At 38.4% G+C, this 17,258-nt stretch overlaps 1 protein-coding gene across 1 annotated transcript; it reads left to right on the top strand.

Annotated features, from left to right (window-relative positions):
- Positions 1-7,818: 7,818 nt before the first annotated feature.
- Positions 7,819-17,255, top strand: LOC140143714 (cdc42 homolog; the record flags this gene model as incomplete). Its single annotated transcript, XM_072165526.1, has 8 exons — positions 7,819-8,029; positions 9,577-9,649; positions 10,110-10,219; positions 13,964-14,161; positions 15,526-15,667; positions 15,887-16,049; positions 16,410-16,519; positions 17,152-17,255. Coding segments are annotated over exons 1-8 (1,041 nt in total), but the record flags the coding sequence as incomplete, so codon positions are not given.
- Positions 17,256-17,258: the final 3 nt, after the last annotated feature.

The following is a 17,258-nucleotide window of genomic DNA, read 5'->3' as shown; positions in this document are numbered from 1 at the left end:
CACCCGGGGAGGGGGGGTGACACTCATTATAAGACCCGGGTCAATATTCATATGGGTCCTTTTTATATCTCAAAATTCCCAAAAGGAATGACCCCCGAGTGGTGTCGATTGAAAGAGAACAAAGTAAAAAAGTATAATAAAAATATTTCCCCACCCGGGGGTGACACTCATTATAAGACCCGGGTCAATATTCACATATTTGAGTCCTTTTCATATCTCAAAATGCCAACAAGGTATGACCCTCGAGTGGTGCCAAATGTAAGCGAAACAAGCGAAGTACATAATAAAAATATTTCCCCCACCGGGGGGGTGACACTGCTCAGAAGACCTGGGTCAATATTCATATTTTGGGTCCTTTTCATATCTCCATTGAGAACAGATACAAGCATTTCAATGGTAGAGGGACGGATTTCAAAAGTTAGCCTCTATAAAAGTGCAAAGCCAATAAACACGTTCATAACAGAAACATTTTTCTTCACTCAGTGATAACTTTTATTGAACCTGTTTATTTTAATCTTATGCTATAATTGTTTTCATGGATTTATTCTGTCCTCTCAATCATGTAAAATGCAGTTTACTTCAATTTATCTTTCAATACTTACTTCCTCCATCACAGTTCACAACTCCTGTAATGCGACGTCGTATGCTTCTGACGAGGTGTCTTATTTCTTCTTGGTCAATGCTCATCCACTTTCTCAAATGAATGTGATGCAAACCCACGAGGGTTGTGCCTGGCTTGATGGACTTGTTAGCCATCTTCTTCAGAGTGTTCCATAGGTTCTCTATTAATGGGTTCAAGTATGCTTTTCATCGATTAATCAACCATGGGACAAAAATAATGGTTTAAATTTGAATGAAAATGGCGCGCAAAATAAAGTATGTACCTCATTAATGGATCCAGTAATCTCTGCAGAATCCTTTGAATTAGGACTTCTGCAACTTTTGAAATCCGACCCATTACCATTGAAATACTTTTCAGTAAGTAAGCATTTTTTTTTTCAACAAGACCGCGCCGAGCAACAGCATTAAACAAGTTTATTAATTTGCCCAATACTCTTTTGGTTTTTAAATCATGGTGACTTTTTCTTTACAGATAATCTGTTATTTTATCATTGAGCTTTTGTATCATTAAGTAATGCGAACAAAGAAAGTGACACACATTGCCCTTAGACATAATTATTATAATAATAAAAATACGTAAACAACATAACGAGGGAAATAAAGGTTTTTTTTGCCCATTTCCCATACCAATTTCTAACGTTTTGGAGACTGGTTAATAAAAGTAGGTTTAGTCAGCCAAATGAACAAAGATACCTCTGCATTGAAATTGGTCTCTTTATTTGTCATTGTCAATCGCTGACCTGTATTATCGTTTCTATTGTTTGTATTTTTATCGTTGTCCTTTGACAGGTTACATTGTCCTTTTCGAGTAAAAAGGCAACATGTGTCCCTAACGGAATTTAATAGCTGCTCTGTGAAATTTAAGCAAGTATCAATCATTAATACAATAATTGGATTAATGTAGCCCGCATAAGAACGGTGAGAAGTAGTAATGTATCGCGTTTGGTATATAATATGAGATTGAACATATCCGGAAAAAAATATTCTATTGAAGATTTGCTGTGGAACAACTTTTTCTGTAAGTCTTTGTCTTTTGTTTTTATCTGTGGGACAAGATTTTTGACAAGAATAGACCACCTTTTCATCTCTCAAGCAGGTGTTACTGTGGTCAAGATGAAGAATGTTACTTGCAGTGGCGACACCAGGATTTTTTTGGGGGGCATGGGGTAAAGTGAATTTCTGGGGAGGCAAAATCGAGCGCAAAATTGCCGTATAAAGCTGAAATTTACGTAATTTGGGGGCTTTTGCCTGGGGGGAAAATTGGGTGAGGGAAAACTGGGTGGGGGGGTGAAAATATTTGTGGCGGGGGGGTGGTGTCCCCTTGCTCCCCCAGACACGACACTTTTGTGTGGTGGATTAAAAGCGAGAATCCAGCGAGAATAACGCGCAAAAAGCGGGCGATTTAGTAATGAGTGGGCTTTGAGACCAACTATTAAATTATGATGGCCTTACATGTACTAAGTTCTATTCTCAAATTGGTTGATTGTACCAAATGAGCATTGCACATATTGAAAGAATAGCGAAGTACATGATCAATAAACAAATAAATAATAATCAAATAAATAAAACTATACCTATAACAGATACAGCGACAACTAAATCTATTTGTGGGAAATAATTACAGTCTTAGAGCGAGAATGCTGATATCAAAAGTTTATGTACAGTCATGGACAAAAGTTTGGAATATTTTTATTTTTGTATCAAATGCAGTTTTCAATCATATTAGGAACAGGTTTATTGTTCTGGAGTAGTGCTGAGTTGAATTCAATTGAACGATACAAATGTCCTTATACGAGGGGGTATCCAAAAGTTTTTGACATCTCCCAGAAGCGAAGGAGCTATATCGATGAAATTTTGTCAGTGCAATTACTGGTCCTTCTGTACATTATGGTCCAAAAATGGTCTCATAAGTATGTTTACTTTTTTTACAGGTGGCGCCAGATGGGCAGTAGGCGCATAACCTGTAAAATGGTGAAAATTGAGGCACGCAGCGTGATTAAGTTCCTGCATTTGAAGGGTTAGGCCTACAATGCTCAGAAAATCTATGATGAAATGAAAGCTATCTACGGTGATGATTGCCCATCATATGGCACTGTTGCTTTTTGAAAAAGAAATTTCCAAACTGGCCACATGTCTCTCACAGATGAGCCAAGAAGTGGACGTCCATCACTTTCGGATGATGCGGCCACAGTGAAGAAATTCAAGAAAGTGGAGGATCTTATAATGAAAAGGTTATGCGCCTACATCTAGCGCCACCTGTAAAGAAAGAAAACATACTTATGAGACCATTTTTGGACTATAATGTACATAAGGACTAGTATTTACACTGACAAAAAAAGTCTCATAAGTATGTTTACTTTCTTTACAGGTGGCGCTATGGGCAGTAGGCGCATAACCTTTTCATGATAAGATCCTCCACTTTTTTGAATTTCTTCACGGTGGCCGCATCATCCGAAAGTGATGGACGTCCACTTCTTGGCTCATCTGTGAGGGACATGTGGCCAGTTTGGAAATTCCTTTTTCAAAAAGCAACAGTGCCATATGATGGGTAATCATCACCGTAGATAGCTTTCATTTCATCATAGATTTTCTTCAAATGCAGGAACTTTTCAAATGGTGAAAATTGAGGCACGCAGCGTGATTAAAATCACGCTGCGTGCCTCAATTTTCACCATTTTACAGGTTATGCGCCTACTGTCCATCTGGCGCCACCTGTAAAAAAAGTAAACATACTTATGAGACCATTTTTGGACCATAATGTACAGAAGGACCAGTGATGTCAAAAACTTTTGGATACCCCCTCGTATGTTTACATCTCAAAGTTTGTCAATTTAAACAAAGAATTACCCGAGGAAGCGCATTACAATGGAAGTATCACACGATGGCAACACTTTTGGCGGTCTCTTTGTGTCACAAAATGAGATTAAAGACACTAGCAAACTTTATTGTTTAAACTCCGACCAGAACATGTGTTCTACATTTTCATTTTCAAGGAGTCTCTTCTTGCAAACGGAAGCATAACTGTACCAAGAACATGCAGGTATTAGTCCTGGTTCATGAGTCCTTCTAGCATGTAGAGGTGTGAATTCGACCTACCGTGAAATGCTTCCCATATTGTGATTCCACCACGATCTCCCTGGGCCCTAGGCAGCATGCAATCCTCAAGCAGGGCTTGACCAATCTGTCTTCGGACCTTGAATCGGCCATCTTGTCTGTAGATGATGAACCGGGCCTCGTCACTGAAGATCACATTACGACAGTAGCCTACTGTTAAATTCCTATGTCTCTGTGACCAAAGCAAGCGCGGTTGCCGATGTCTTTGCAGAAGTATCAGCTTTCTTATTGGTCGTCTTGCGAGAAAACATGCACTAACCAGTCTATTGTTAACAAGTTTCCTGGTAACAGGCGCGTTTATGGACCTCAGCATTCTGTTCGTAGCCGAGATGCAGGCTTCGGGCGGCCATTGCGGCAAAGTCTCAGGAGAGATCGGTCTTCCCTGGCGGTTGTCTTTCGGGGCCGACCTGACCTAGGTGTAGTAGTTCTGGTCTCTCGACGTCTCTTCAAAATGTTAGAAACTGCGCCTTTTGTAATTCATGAAGTGGCATCAATATCCTTCTGTTTGTAACCGCGATTACGTAAGTCAATGACGCGGGCGCATAAATCTGCGCTCAACTCGCACCCAATGATTAGAACTATCGTATACAACCACAGAATTCTGTGTATACAACAGACAGATGCAATAATGTAAAGCTGCTTTCTTCACACACTTCACACAGTAATGCAAAATGTTCTCAGTACAGATCCAAATAAGTAAAATTAGGTACTCACTAGAAATATTTCGATTTCTATCAGGAATCTTGTTCACTCTGGTTTGGTGAGTGGTGGTGTTTCTAGTTGTTATCGGCAATCTTTGTGACTGATCTTGATTACGTCACATGGGTTGCTTGCCGATTGATGATCTGATCGTAAATTCGATCAAGACTGTACGCCCCCTCGTCCTTGTTCATGGTGGTGTTGCCTCAGCCTCCTTCTTGGTCGATGACTTTAGAAGCAGAGGCAACACCACCATGAACAAGGACGAGGGGGGTTGCACTTGAGTGGCACTCAGCTAAAGCGATGGGTCAAAAACTTGTCAAAATATAAACTGTCAGAAGCTCAAAATAGAGTGTTAGCACGCGGTTTTGGATACGCGGTAAGTCCCGATAATTTAAATCACTCGTCCATTGCTGATGAGCATATCGTTGCGTGTGAGAAAGCATGTTGGAAGCTTCCCAAACCTGAAGCAGCACAATTACGTGCGGAGATTGTAGAAACATTAAAATCCGCGAAATTACCTCCCTCAAATATCAGTAAAGATGAGCGAGTCGCGATTAACCAGCTTCAAAAAGAGGATTCTATCATGGTCCTGGGTGCTGATAAAGGACGGGCAACAGTTGTCATGGACAAAACACACCCCAAGAAAAAATGTGCACCCTCCTCAGCGACTCAAAGACTTATGAAAAAATTAGATCGTGATCCCACGCCAAAACACAAAAGAGAACTGGTTTCAATTTTACATAGGCTAGAAAAAGAAGATAAGTTCAAGAAAGCGGACAAGCAGTTTCTGTACCCCACCTCGGAAAATGTAGCCTACCTCGGATTTATGGTAGCCCCAAAATTCATAAAGACGGTACTCCGCTTCGACCTATAGTAGACTTTACAGGCTCAATCGGTTACAACGTGGCCAAGTCCCTTGCTGATATTTTGAGTATAATTGTTGGCCAATCTGAGCACCATGTTCTGAACTAAAAAAGTCTAGCTGAATATCTAAAAGATGTAACCCTTGAGGAAGATGAGATCCTTAACTCGCACGATGTGGTGGCGCTTTTCACGAGTACCCCTATTGATCTCACTCTTCATGTGCTCAGAGAAAGACTAAATGAGGATACAGATCTTAAAAACAGAACTCTCCTCTCCATCGACGACATAATAGAACTAACCAACTTTTGCCTTGCTACGGTCGCATATTTTAGGTACTCAGGTCAAATATATCGCCAACGTTTCGGCATGGCCATGGATAGCGAAAATCATCTATCACAGACATTCACAAGTCAGCTATCACCGACCACGTAGCTTCTTCTAATCATTCCATCAATTGGGAGGACTCAAAAAGTTATCGACAGGGAAGCTGACAAGACCACCAGATGGCTAAAAGAGGCTATCTGGATACGCCGAAAAGGAAAAGACACTCTAAACAAGGACGAGGGGGCCTATTCACTCAACAACATCTTTGACTAACTCATCACGCCCTCAACGGCTACTGTTGACTATAAAAGGAAGCAGTTAAGATATGATGAGTTGCAGTCTGAAGAAACCACTAGTGTAGTGGTGAAACGTCACTGAAAATGTGAGTAGATCAACATCATTTTGCATTGGAATTGTTCAAAACGAACCATGTTTACAGTATAGTGTTACCTATCTAGGATGTACCATTCTTGGGTTATTACCAAAAAGGGCAAAAGGTCAAAGGTTGACCTCTAAAGGATCAAAATTTTAAACTTGCTCCAATTTTGATCCAAATGGTGCAAAATCTTCGTTTTGATAAAACAGTGTACCTGTTCGTCAAAGTCATTTCATGGAACCTTTTGCTTGTAAAATGTATCATCGTCAAGTATTACGATTAATAAATTAAGTTTAAAAAAAAAAAATAACACAACATCCAATGGGCAGTAACACAATACATATAAACAAAGTTAAAAACCCGACGTTTCGAAAAGACAAAACTTTTCTTTTTCAAGGAGTGAAATAGGAGACATGCTCTCAATATAGTGGAGACCAGCTCTGATCATAAAAGATAAGAGATAAAAAGCTGCATTGACTGAAATATTTGATTTCCTGCTTTTGTTTGTATGCTTGCCTGGATTATCAATAAATCAAATTAAATCAAATCAAATTAATTTTATAGAAATATTACAATAAAGGATTTTCTATCTCACTATACTATATTGTGAACTGACAAAGTCAACGTGCCTGAAACGAAATTATTTTCTCTTTAATGTGTAAATAGTACATGAATATCTCAGCATATCATTAACCTTTTCGTACAAGTGCACCTTTTGAAAATATGACCTTTAGACCCATTGATCCGGAAAATTACAGGTCGTGTATTTCCGTTTTCTTGGACGCAGATATAATAGACGTAAACATTGTAGAATGGTGGATCATTGTGAAAAATGGACTGACATAAGTGTGACTTTCATGTTAAAAGGTCTATCGTGTATTATACAGAGAGAGCGACGCGCGGCTACCTGTAGGCCTACCATTTTCTCATACGGGTCTATTTCAGAAAAACATAGGCTTTACATGTAAAACGGTAAGTGTGCATTACCTCATATGCTTAATGTATAGGCTTATACTACATGTATAAGTTATAGGTGGGTACGGTGTGAGTGTGTCATAGAAGTCGTTTACCGTGTTTCATACCTACCCGGATCATTGCACCATTCTTAGATATTTAAGTTATTTGGATATTATTGTATTTGATAACATAAGCGTAGGAACCGGGCGGGCTTGTGGGGGCTCAGCCCCCTCAATAATTTTGGTCTGGGGGCTCAGCTCCCAATAATCCAGATGAAGTAAAAAAATGGAGCCAGATACCGGGAAAAATGGGTGTTTTTGACATATTTCCTGACACCCAGGGGGTGCGAGGCTCGGGAACCCACACGATGGGTCACTAAAATGTTTTGCTTGGTCAGCCCCCTCCCCAATTTTGAGAATCCAACGGATAATGGATAATAGTTATACCTATTATGGTATTTTAGATATTTATAAATTTCGACACAGGGATTCCCCACAAAACAAATATCTGGGAATCCCTACCGTCACTTAGTGAAACAAGGTGCTAACTTTAGACATAGGGGATTCCCACAAAACAAACATCGAGGAATCCCCAACGTGATATCAAAAACATCTCTAGGATCAAGGGGCTAAATATAGCATCGCTAATTACAGATCCAGGGAATGAGGTCATCCAACTAAAATAGATATGACGTCAAAAGTTCTACCCTACTTACCCTATAGTTTAAGTCATATTAAGATTAGCAAGTGTTCCAATTTTAGAGTTGCATAGCCTAAGCTTGCATAATAAGTTTTGTCTCAATGTTGCAGGGACTCAACATTTGTTTACACCTTTCTCTTATTTACATACTCGTAGATATCTAGGATAAAAAAAAAATAAAAGTCTTACATTTCGTCAAATGAATACTTGCAGTAAGCCGGAAATTGCAAGATGCAGGCTATCAAGTGTGTTTTAGTTGGAGGTGGTGGCGGAGCATATGAATTGTATGATGATGGCCAGCGTCATGATTTGAAAACTGCTTTGGCTATTACTTACACCACCAACAAGCTTCCTACTGAATATATTCCCACTGTAAGTATAAGGGTCATAGGTATGTGTGTTTTTCAGCTTTATACTCTTTTATATTTGTATACTCTTGGAAAGGGAATTGCATAAAGCCCTTATCAGAAAACATTTTTTCAAATGACGTACATGTAGCAGGACATAATAATTAGACATTGTTCATTAAGTCACGTAACGGCCAAGCAACAAGCTCGCATCAACAAAGCATTATAAGACACAAACAAGTCGCTTGATTTGTTTTTCTTTCCCACAAAATGTTAGTTTTCACTGTCAGATATATTCCTTTTGGACCTAACCAGATTAAGCAAAACAAAGAAAATCGCTATTTAATATCGGCGCATATGTCGCCAATGCACGCCACTCTCTCTATCGTGACTGTGTTCGGTCATTTTGATGTGTTATCATGGTTATAATGGCCTTCTCGCACTCCGTGTATATGTACAGTGTATCATGTGTATGGGTATCACATACACGTTCGACTAATATTTCGACTAATAATAAAACGACGTATTCAATCGTTTATTCAAAACCTTGTTACAACTACACAGAACCTATAACCTTGATTTTTACAGAGGATATGTAATACTAAAAACATTTCAATCATGTAAAAATCAGTATTTAGACCAAACTTGAGGGCGTCCTTCTCAGCAAATGTTACAATATGGCTTCAATGCTAATCTGTATCTACCCAAGAAACTAGCACGTATCATGCTTTATACAGCATTATTATTACTTACTTACTTACTTACTTACTTACATAAAGAAAGTCCGCACTTATGTAACCCGTCCTACACCAAAACCTGATCGTGTTTTTTCTACCAAACACTCTAAATTGACAAAGATTGATACCACCAGTATATGAAAGTTGGTGCATTTTCAAATCAAAACGATGCACGCGTTCGAAATTGCTTTCTTGCCCACGATGGGCAGCTGTCGACTATCCCAAATGCGCGCCTTATTCAATTGTTAATTTAAAACGCATGGATTGTTGCAATGGTCACGCTCTGCAATTTACCTCGACAGGTCCGCGTGGTCCGTTTCTAATTTGCAACATTTACAAATGCACCAAATTTCATATATTGGTATCAATCTCTGTGAATTTAGAGTGTTTGGTAGCAAATGTGGTATCAAATTGGAGCTAACAAGATTCTGCACACGACCTTATCACTCAAAATGTCATAACACGATCAGGGTTTGGTGTAGGGCGGGTTGCATAAGTGCGGACATTCTTTATGTGAGTAGTTTATATACCGTATCCATTCATCTTCATTATGATGTCTGTGATAAAATATGTCCTTTTATATGTAGCTTTCGTTAATTTTGTGCATGACGTTGTCCATCTTTGTATAATAACACTATTTTGTTCTAGTCATTATGAACAGCAACATAATAACAACTTTATTTGCAATGCAACGTTCTTGCCAAGTCTGAGTAGTCCTTCAAACTTTTTTATGAAGACTCGGCCTATGTAGCGAGGCCAAACGCAGCCTTAGGCCTAGGCCGTATGCATTTTATACCATCTCTTGTAGATTTACATGTGTATTTGTATATTTTAGGTTTTCGATAATTATCAAGTAACTGTAATGATTGGTGGAGAACCATACGCACTAGGAATATTTGACACTGCAGGTAATAACAGATTCAAAGTTTAAGTTTCTGAATAAATCGTACTTACTGTGAATTTTTCAACAACAGTTATTAACTTTTTACCTGGTCTTTTTAAACACTAGGGAGTGGCTATAAGGGGCTGTGCAATAATTTTGAGGCTGGTGGGAGGGTAAAATGGGGGGGGGGGGCAATTTTTTGACACACATTTAAACGGAAGCTGAATTTATACAGAATCATTGTTGCAGTCGAGTCTTGCTGAAAAACGATCCCTTGATCAATTTCCGTTTTCAGGGCGTCGAGACGTCAGACGATAGATTACATGTTATTTAAGACTCATCAATTCAGTGATCCAAGTTTAAAAAAAACTAAAATTGTGTATTTTCAGAATCACGAGTTACCATAAGTTGAGAAATATGCATGACCCATCACTCACACTTGAATGAATTTCAATCATAGCAAACATTTTATTTCTATAATACAGGACAACAGGATTACGATAGGCTACGGCCACTGTCATATCCACAAACAGATGTCTTTCTCGTGATTTTTTCAATCGCTCTGCAAGCAAGCTTCGAAAGTGTGAAAGAAAAGGTAAGCTCTTTCTTTGAACAAGTTCATTTGGAATGTATAGATTAGTTCTTTTTGTACAATCCAAGAAAAATTAAGGTGTTAGACTCACATTACACTAGTGGTTTTATTAGACTGGCAACCCATCACAGATGACTGTTTCCTTTTATAGGCGACAGGAACCGCCGTAGAGGTCGTGATGAAATTGTCAAAGATTTCACAGGTGGTGTGTGGCAAAATTGACTAAATTCAAGACTTTTCCTTTGTCGGCCGTGTGATTGAATGGGATTATTTTGAAATTTTAAAACGCTTACAATATCACAAACCAAGCAAGTATGTTAAGAAATAATATTAATACAAGCTAAAACCGTAACGGTTGGGGATCGATATATAATGAACTCCCTAAACTAACTTTCAAAATTAATTAAATACAGTATAAAATTATTACACTTTAACGGTTTAAATGTTGTTGGTTAGGCTCCAATCACTCAGTGTGAAAATTGAACGGCAATAATAGAGATTGAAGACGATATGTGTCTGTGGAAACCCCGGCATTACACGGTCCGGGCGTATGGTAAGTAATATGCATCAAAAGAAAACAACAACATACAGGTACGCTAAATGAGAACATCCCTGGTTTTTTAAACAAGAAACCATATTTATCGATGGAATTCCTGGTCCTTGATCGACAAAGCAGCTTTTTGGATAAAGAAATCAGCTTTTTGGAATTAAGACACCCGTCTTCTCTTTTATTGGACAAATACTTGCCAAACGAGGGAGAGGTTTTGCCTTCTCTGTTTATTCCAGTAAATCATGCCGCACACCACCTGAGATAGACACTTAAATATGTTTGCCAAATGATATTTTACTATAGCATTTCGAATTTTGGCTTAAAATGTTGTTGTATTATTTTTTTCAGTATAACACGAGTTTTCACGATTTTTATATAAACATACATCGATATGTTATCAAAACGTTTTAACTAAACCCAAAAACACATGCATTATCATGTTTTAAAAACATTTTGGAGTTTGCTGAATAGTATCCATAAGCAAAACACTTTGACAGCTGTTTAATGCACAACGAAAAAGCAAGGCGAAAAATAGCGTTGCACGAACTTCTGTTCCCCGTCCCAAACAGACACTTATACCGCATTTATGCTGTAACACGACACAATCTTGCCTAAAACGCCTCTTCGCAAGCTGATTTTTGGACGACATTTTCCACACACAAATGAATAGGCAATCTGTCCGTTCGAATTCGCGTCGAAAAAAAATCGAAATTTGTTCACTTCTTCTTGTCTATACGAGATCAAATTTTAACCCCAAAATGGATTTTATTACATGTCGGACTCTACTTGTTCTATTAGGATACTTTGATTCGTTTCATAACATGATAAACATAACATTTTTCTCTTTGAATAAGTTCATCAGGACTGATATAATTAAATTAAATATCAGATTATGTTGTTCAAGTCCAAAGATTTACTCACGTTTTAGACGTTTCATCTTCCGTGCGGAAGATTTCATCAGTAATGCGCCGATACAGCCGCTGGAGCACGGTTATTACAGCTACCGACAAGTATGAGGAGAAGGTAAATACCTTGTTGAGCGATAAAAAGACTTATGAAAAGTTGAAAGGAGATCCCACAGGTAGTTACAAGCGAAAATTGGTGGGTATCTTACAAAGACTGAAAAAGGAGGAAAAGATAGATGATGGACAGTACAAATTGCTCTACCCAACCGCTGAAAACACACCGCGTATTTACTGCACCACAAAGATCCACAAAGAAGGATACCCGGTCAGACCCATTGTAGATTACATGGGTTCCATCGCATACCAGACATCAAAAGCGTTGGCTGAGATTTTGTCACCCATGGTAGGTAAGACTGTACACCACGTCACCAACTCAAAAGAACTAGCAGAAGAACTCGCTACGGTTAAGATAGACGATGAGGACATTTTCAATTCGCACGACGTAGTATCACTCTTCACAAATACTCCTATAAATAAGACTTTGGAGATTGTTACAGAGTATTTGGACAGGGACACTACGCTGAAACAAAGGACCTTATTGAACACCAAGGACATAATTGAACTTCTCGAGTTTGTTCTTACAACAACGTACTTTTCATTCAGAGGTGAAATATATAAACAGAACTTCGGAGCAGCGATGGGAAGTCCCTGCAGTGCCATTATTGCAAATATTTTCATGGAATGGCTGGAACAAAGAGCGATTGCGAACGCACCTGTTGCTTGTCAACCGAAGTTATGGAAAAGATACGTTGACGACATCTTAGAGATAATACCCCGGGGTACCACTCAGGAACTGACAGATCACCTTAATAGCGCAGACCCGACAAATAACATCAAATTTACCTACGAAGAAGAAGCGGAGGAAATTGCCATTTCTCGACACGCTGATAAACAGAAAAGAGGATGGATCGGTCAAATTGACAGTTTACAGAAAAAAGACACACACCGACCAGTACTTAAACTTTGCATCGCAACACCCCCTACACCAAAAGCTAGGGGTAGTCAGAACACTTTTAGATAGAAAGGACTCAATTGTTACAGAAGAAGAAGACAAACAACAGGAGGAAGCAAGAGTAAAACAAGCATTGAATCGCTGTGGATACCCCAATTGGGCCATCGAAAAAGTCAAACAACAGATGACAGATAAGAGCAAAGCGAAAAAGAAACAAAAGGACAAGACCGCAGAAAAGAGCAATGGAATGGTAGTGATTCCATATGTACAGGGTGTATCGGAAAGGTTGCAGCGAGTTTTCAAAAAGCACAACATCCAAACCGCGATGAAGCCACATAACACTCTGAAAAACAACCTTGTGCACCCGAAGGACAAAAGAGAAGACGCGAAAACTTGTGACTGTGTTTACGAGATTCCATGTCAAAATTGTAACAAATCGTACATTGGGGAAACCGGCAGGCAGTTTAGCGTAAGAATGAAAGAGCACCAAAAGGAATCGGATAAGTTAGCGACAAGAAAATTTACCCGAGCGGTAAGGAAGGACTCAGTGGAGGAAATAAACAAATCAGCAATTACAGACCATGTTTCACAGCAAAACCATGTGATTAATTGGGAAGGGGCCAAAGTCGTCGATAAAGACTCATGTAAACAAACACGGTGGATCAGAGAGGCCATGTGGATCAGAAAGCGGGGGGACAACGTCATCAATCGCGATGAAGGAACTTATTCTTTGAGTCATGTATACGATCAGCTACTGCAAACAACTACACACCCTGGGGATGAGAGTAGGAGGACCAGAGGTGGTGCAGCGGCTGTATCGGCGCATTACTGATGAAATCTTCCGCACGGAAGATGAAACGTCTAAAACGTGAGTAAATCTTTGGACTTGAACAACATAATCTGATATTTAATAACATTTTTCTGCATTTTATAATGCGTTTTTTTTTGTCATTTTGGAACGTCATTTTTTGCTACCAACCGCAACGTAATCGCCTTACGGTAATTCCATGATTGACCAATTCACAATAGATTTCACCCTCTAGAGGGCATAATAACCGATTTTCGACTAATGTAGCTTGCCGTTCGCGTTCCCGTGTCACGTTTCACGTAAATTTCGCAATCTCTCTATCATTGAGTGAATGGGTCCCCACACGCTCACCGGTTTTCGTTTTTCGTTCAGAAGTTCTGAACTTATATGTATAAAATTATGTACACGATGTAAAAAAAGAAAAAGAAAATTTGCCACTCATAGAAAAATATAATTCTTCATTAATTTCCAGTGGGTTCCGGAAATAACACACCATTGTCGCAATACGCCTTTCATTCTGGTAGGCCTGGAAACAGAAATAAGGGATGATCCTCGATTACTGGAAAAATTAACAAAGCATGGAGTAAAGTCAATAACCAGAGAGAAAGGGGAACAACTTGCTAAACAGTTGGGAGCTGTCAAATATTTGGAATGTTCTCTCAAAACGCAGGTATAAATACAACGACTGCACAGTGCCAGAAGTGAGTAAGCACAATAGCTGTCTTGTGAAAATTGGCGATTTCCACACTGTACTTGGTCTCATATATACATGGCACCTACAAATGTCAGCTATTGCATTCACCCACTTCTGGCAATGAGCAGTCGACACGCAGTGTCATCGCCCCGATATCTTCATGGCGCAAATCGCCATGATGGTAGGTCGAATCCACGTTCTTCAATAGCCACGAATGGCCATTTTGTTCCGACCTGTTTAGTAGTTTTGAGAAGCATAATGGGCCGAGGGACATCCGACTAAGGCTATTGACAATAGCCTAGTGACTGACCTCTCTAGATATCAGTAAGCCTGGTACGTCATCTGCTTTAGACTGCCTCCACCATTGGTCCCACTGCGCTATAGTACCGTGTTATGTTCAGTAACCCGAGTGTTTACGAATAAAGGGCAGCTGTCATTTTTTTGTTCTGCACATATAAAATCTGAATTTTTGTCAGTTTTTGATTTCAAAACGCACGATTGTTTGTCAATACGTACGCTAACGACTTTCATGTTCTTTCAACACATTATATTCAAATGCAAGCCTTGCAATTGGCTTCTTTAGAAAGCAAAAATGACGGGAGATATTTAACATTTTCTACCCCGGTATCCAAAGATTTATCGTCTGAATATCAAATCGCGCATAGCAGATATATGTGTATTGATCCCGGGTATATTACCAGGCGTTGTCGCTGTGCGACAGTTGCTTTTGATTCTGTTATGCCTTCCAACTTCACGTTTATCAGAATTGATATATTGTTGCAATGCCTATTATCATGGATCATGGAAATCAATTTTTCTTTAATAAAGGTGCTATAATCTCCTAATGTGGTATGTATAGGCAATCTTTAAAAGTAAATCTTTAAAAAGTAAATTTAATTGGCTAACATTTTTGATAATTATAAGGTGTTAAATTTTAAATAATTAATGGACCCATGGAAATGAGCTATGAACTTTAAACTTTTTAAATTTATATTTGTTTGATGAAAGAAAAAAGTCATTATATCTAAAAATGTTGTTGTCAGATTTTTTCTAAAGTACCAAGAAATGTTGTTTTTATACGTATAAAAACGTGCATGTGTAGTACTTTAGGGTACTTTTTTTGCCAAAATAAAAAATCTAACTCGGACATTTTGTTGATATGATTTTTCTCTTTCATCTAAAAAAGCCAAGCTTATGAATTTTTACACCGTTTAAAGTGAAAATCCAAGTACCGGCAATTGAATATTAAATATACAAATTAAAATGATCATTTTTCCTTCTTGACCCAAATTTGTTTATCATGAAAGTCTTCCCTTAACACGATTTGCATTGTCTTTTAGAAAGAAGTAAAGAATGTTTTTGACGAGGCTATCTTTGCAGCACTTGAGGCACCAGACCCCGAGCCAAAGAGCTCGTTGATGTCGAGGTTATTCGAGGGAGCCAAGAACATATTCAAAGATCAAACCCAGGAATCTGATACAGGTGAGATATTTATTTTTCTACCGTGCGTTAATTAATTACCAGGCACAGAATCCTTAAAAGAAAAAAGTACGAAACTTTTTAAATACATTTTAATCTGATTGTACTTTACAATCATTATATAACAATGTAGTCCACCGATTACATGATATTTTGAATCAATAAGAATCCAACCAGGTTTTTCGTCCCTTCTATTTTACCTTTATTTTTGTTTTTAAGCAGACATAGCTCCTAAAGAAATTTTGACAAAAGGGCCAAAGGCTCTGCAGGCGTACCTTAGAGCTTCACGTCACGGAACAAGACCGATTTATAGAACACGGATCATGCTAGTTGGGCAGGAACGAGTTGGGAAGACCAGTCTAATGAATTCACTGCTTGCACAAAAGTAAGGAACAGTAATAATGAAAAGTTTTTTGAGTTACCGTAAAACCTCGTCTACAAGCATATAGAGTGCTTCTGATGAAAGCTAAATTAATGCCGGCGCCATTATGGAGTTTGAGCAAATAAATTACAGATCCAATCATATACAAACAAGTATTATTGTAAGACAAATTTATTGTATTGGTATATTATTTACGCTTGTTTCGTATTAATTTAGCTTCCATAAAAATACTATATATGCTTGTAGACGAGGTTTTACGGTATTGCTCTTTTACGGAGAAAACAATAACACATGTTTGGAAAATATGCAATCGGATGAAAAAGTGTCTCTCAATATGGAAAACATTTGTCTTGTTTATCGTAGGTATAGTGCTTCGCAACCAGTTACGGACGGAGTTGATACGACGAAGACATGTAGAGTTCCGATTCACAAAGCTGGATCTTCGTGGCATCTACAACGGAGTGGAATAGAAGGTAGGCTGTAAAGCATCACTGTGGTCATTGTAAAATTTTAGTATCATCGTAAACATGTTTTCCTGATATGCATTTTAGGGATGGCCATACTAAGGAGTAGTGTTTTGGGCGGGAAAAACGATACCAAATTAAGTATTCTTCTAGTCAAGGTTTCATAAAAAGTATAATTTACCCATCTATGGCGCATCGTTCTTTGCTATGTGTGGTCAAAAACATGTTTTGAAAGAGGTGTCAAAATATTAGTTTGATATAAAAAAAATTAAATTAAAAATAGTTTGCACTATCCAGGACGTGCCATGTACCCATGTAACGCAACAAAGCAGGTCACCTCCAATTGAGCCGGGCCTTTGAGGCCTATTGACCTTCATCGATTTTGCCGCATACAGAAACAGCCTAGACAGTGTCAACTATTCTTTATTTAAATTGTGATATCGAGCACCCTTTTCATAGTTTTGACCCCATACAGCCACAAAGTTGACATTTGACCTTTCTGGTAATAAATCTAATGGTACGTCCTAGATAGGTTTAACTATACTTTCTTCTAAATCCTTTGGTGTAATTAAAAAAAAAAAAAGAATGCAGGAAGTTTGAAATTGGTTGAAATTTCACCACAATGTTACAATTCATTTCAGAGCGCGCAAAGAAGATTAAAAGTGAATATATAAAAGCGATGGGATACAATATGGCTAAAAACATTTTACACCCTGAGGAAAGTGTCGCTATGGATACAACTAGAATT

Source organism: Amphiura filiformis, unplaced genomic scaffold (assembly GCF_039555335.1).
Source record: "Amphiura filiformis unplaced genomic scaffold, Afil_fr2py scaffold_26, whole genome shotgun sequence".
In the NCBI taxonomy this organism is placed as follows: Eukaryota; Metazoa; Echinodermata; class Ophiuroidea; order Amphilepidida; family Amphiuridae; genus Amphiura; species Amphiura filiformis.
Note: the sequence above shows the minus strand (reverse complement) of the source record. Positions and strands in the feature narration are given on the sequence as shown.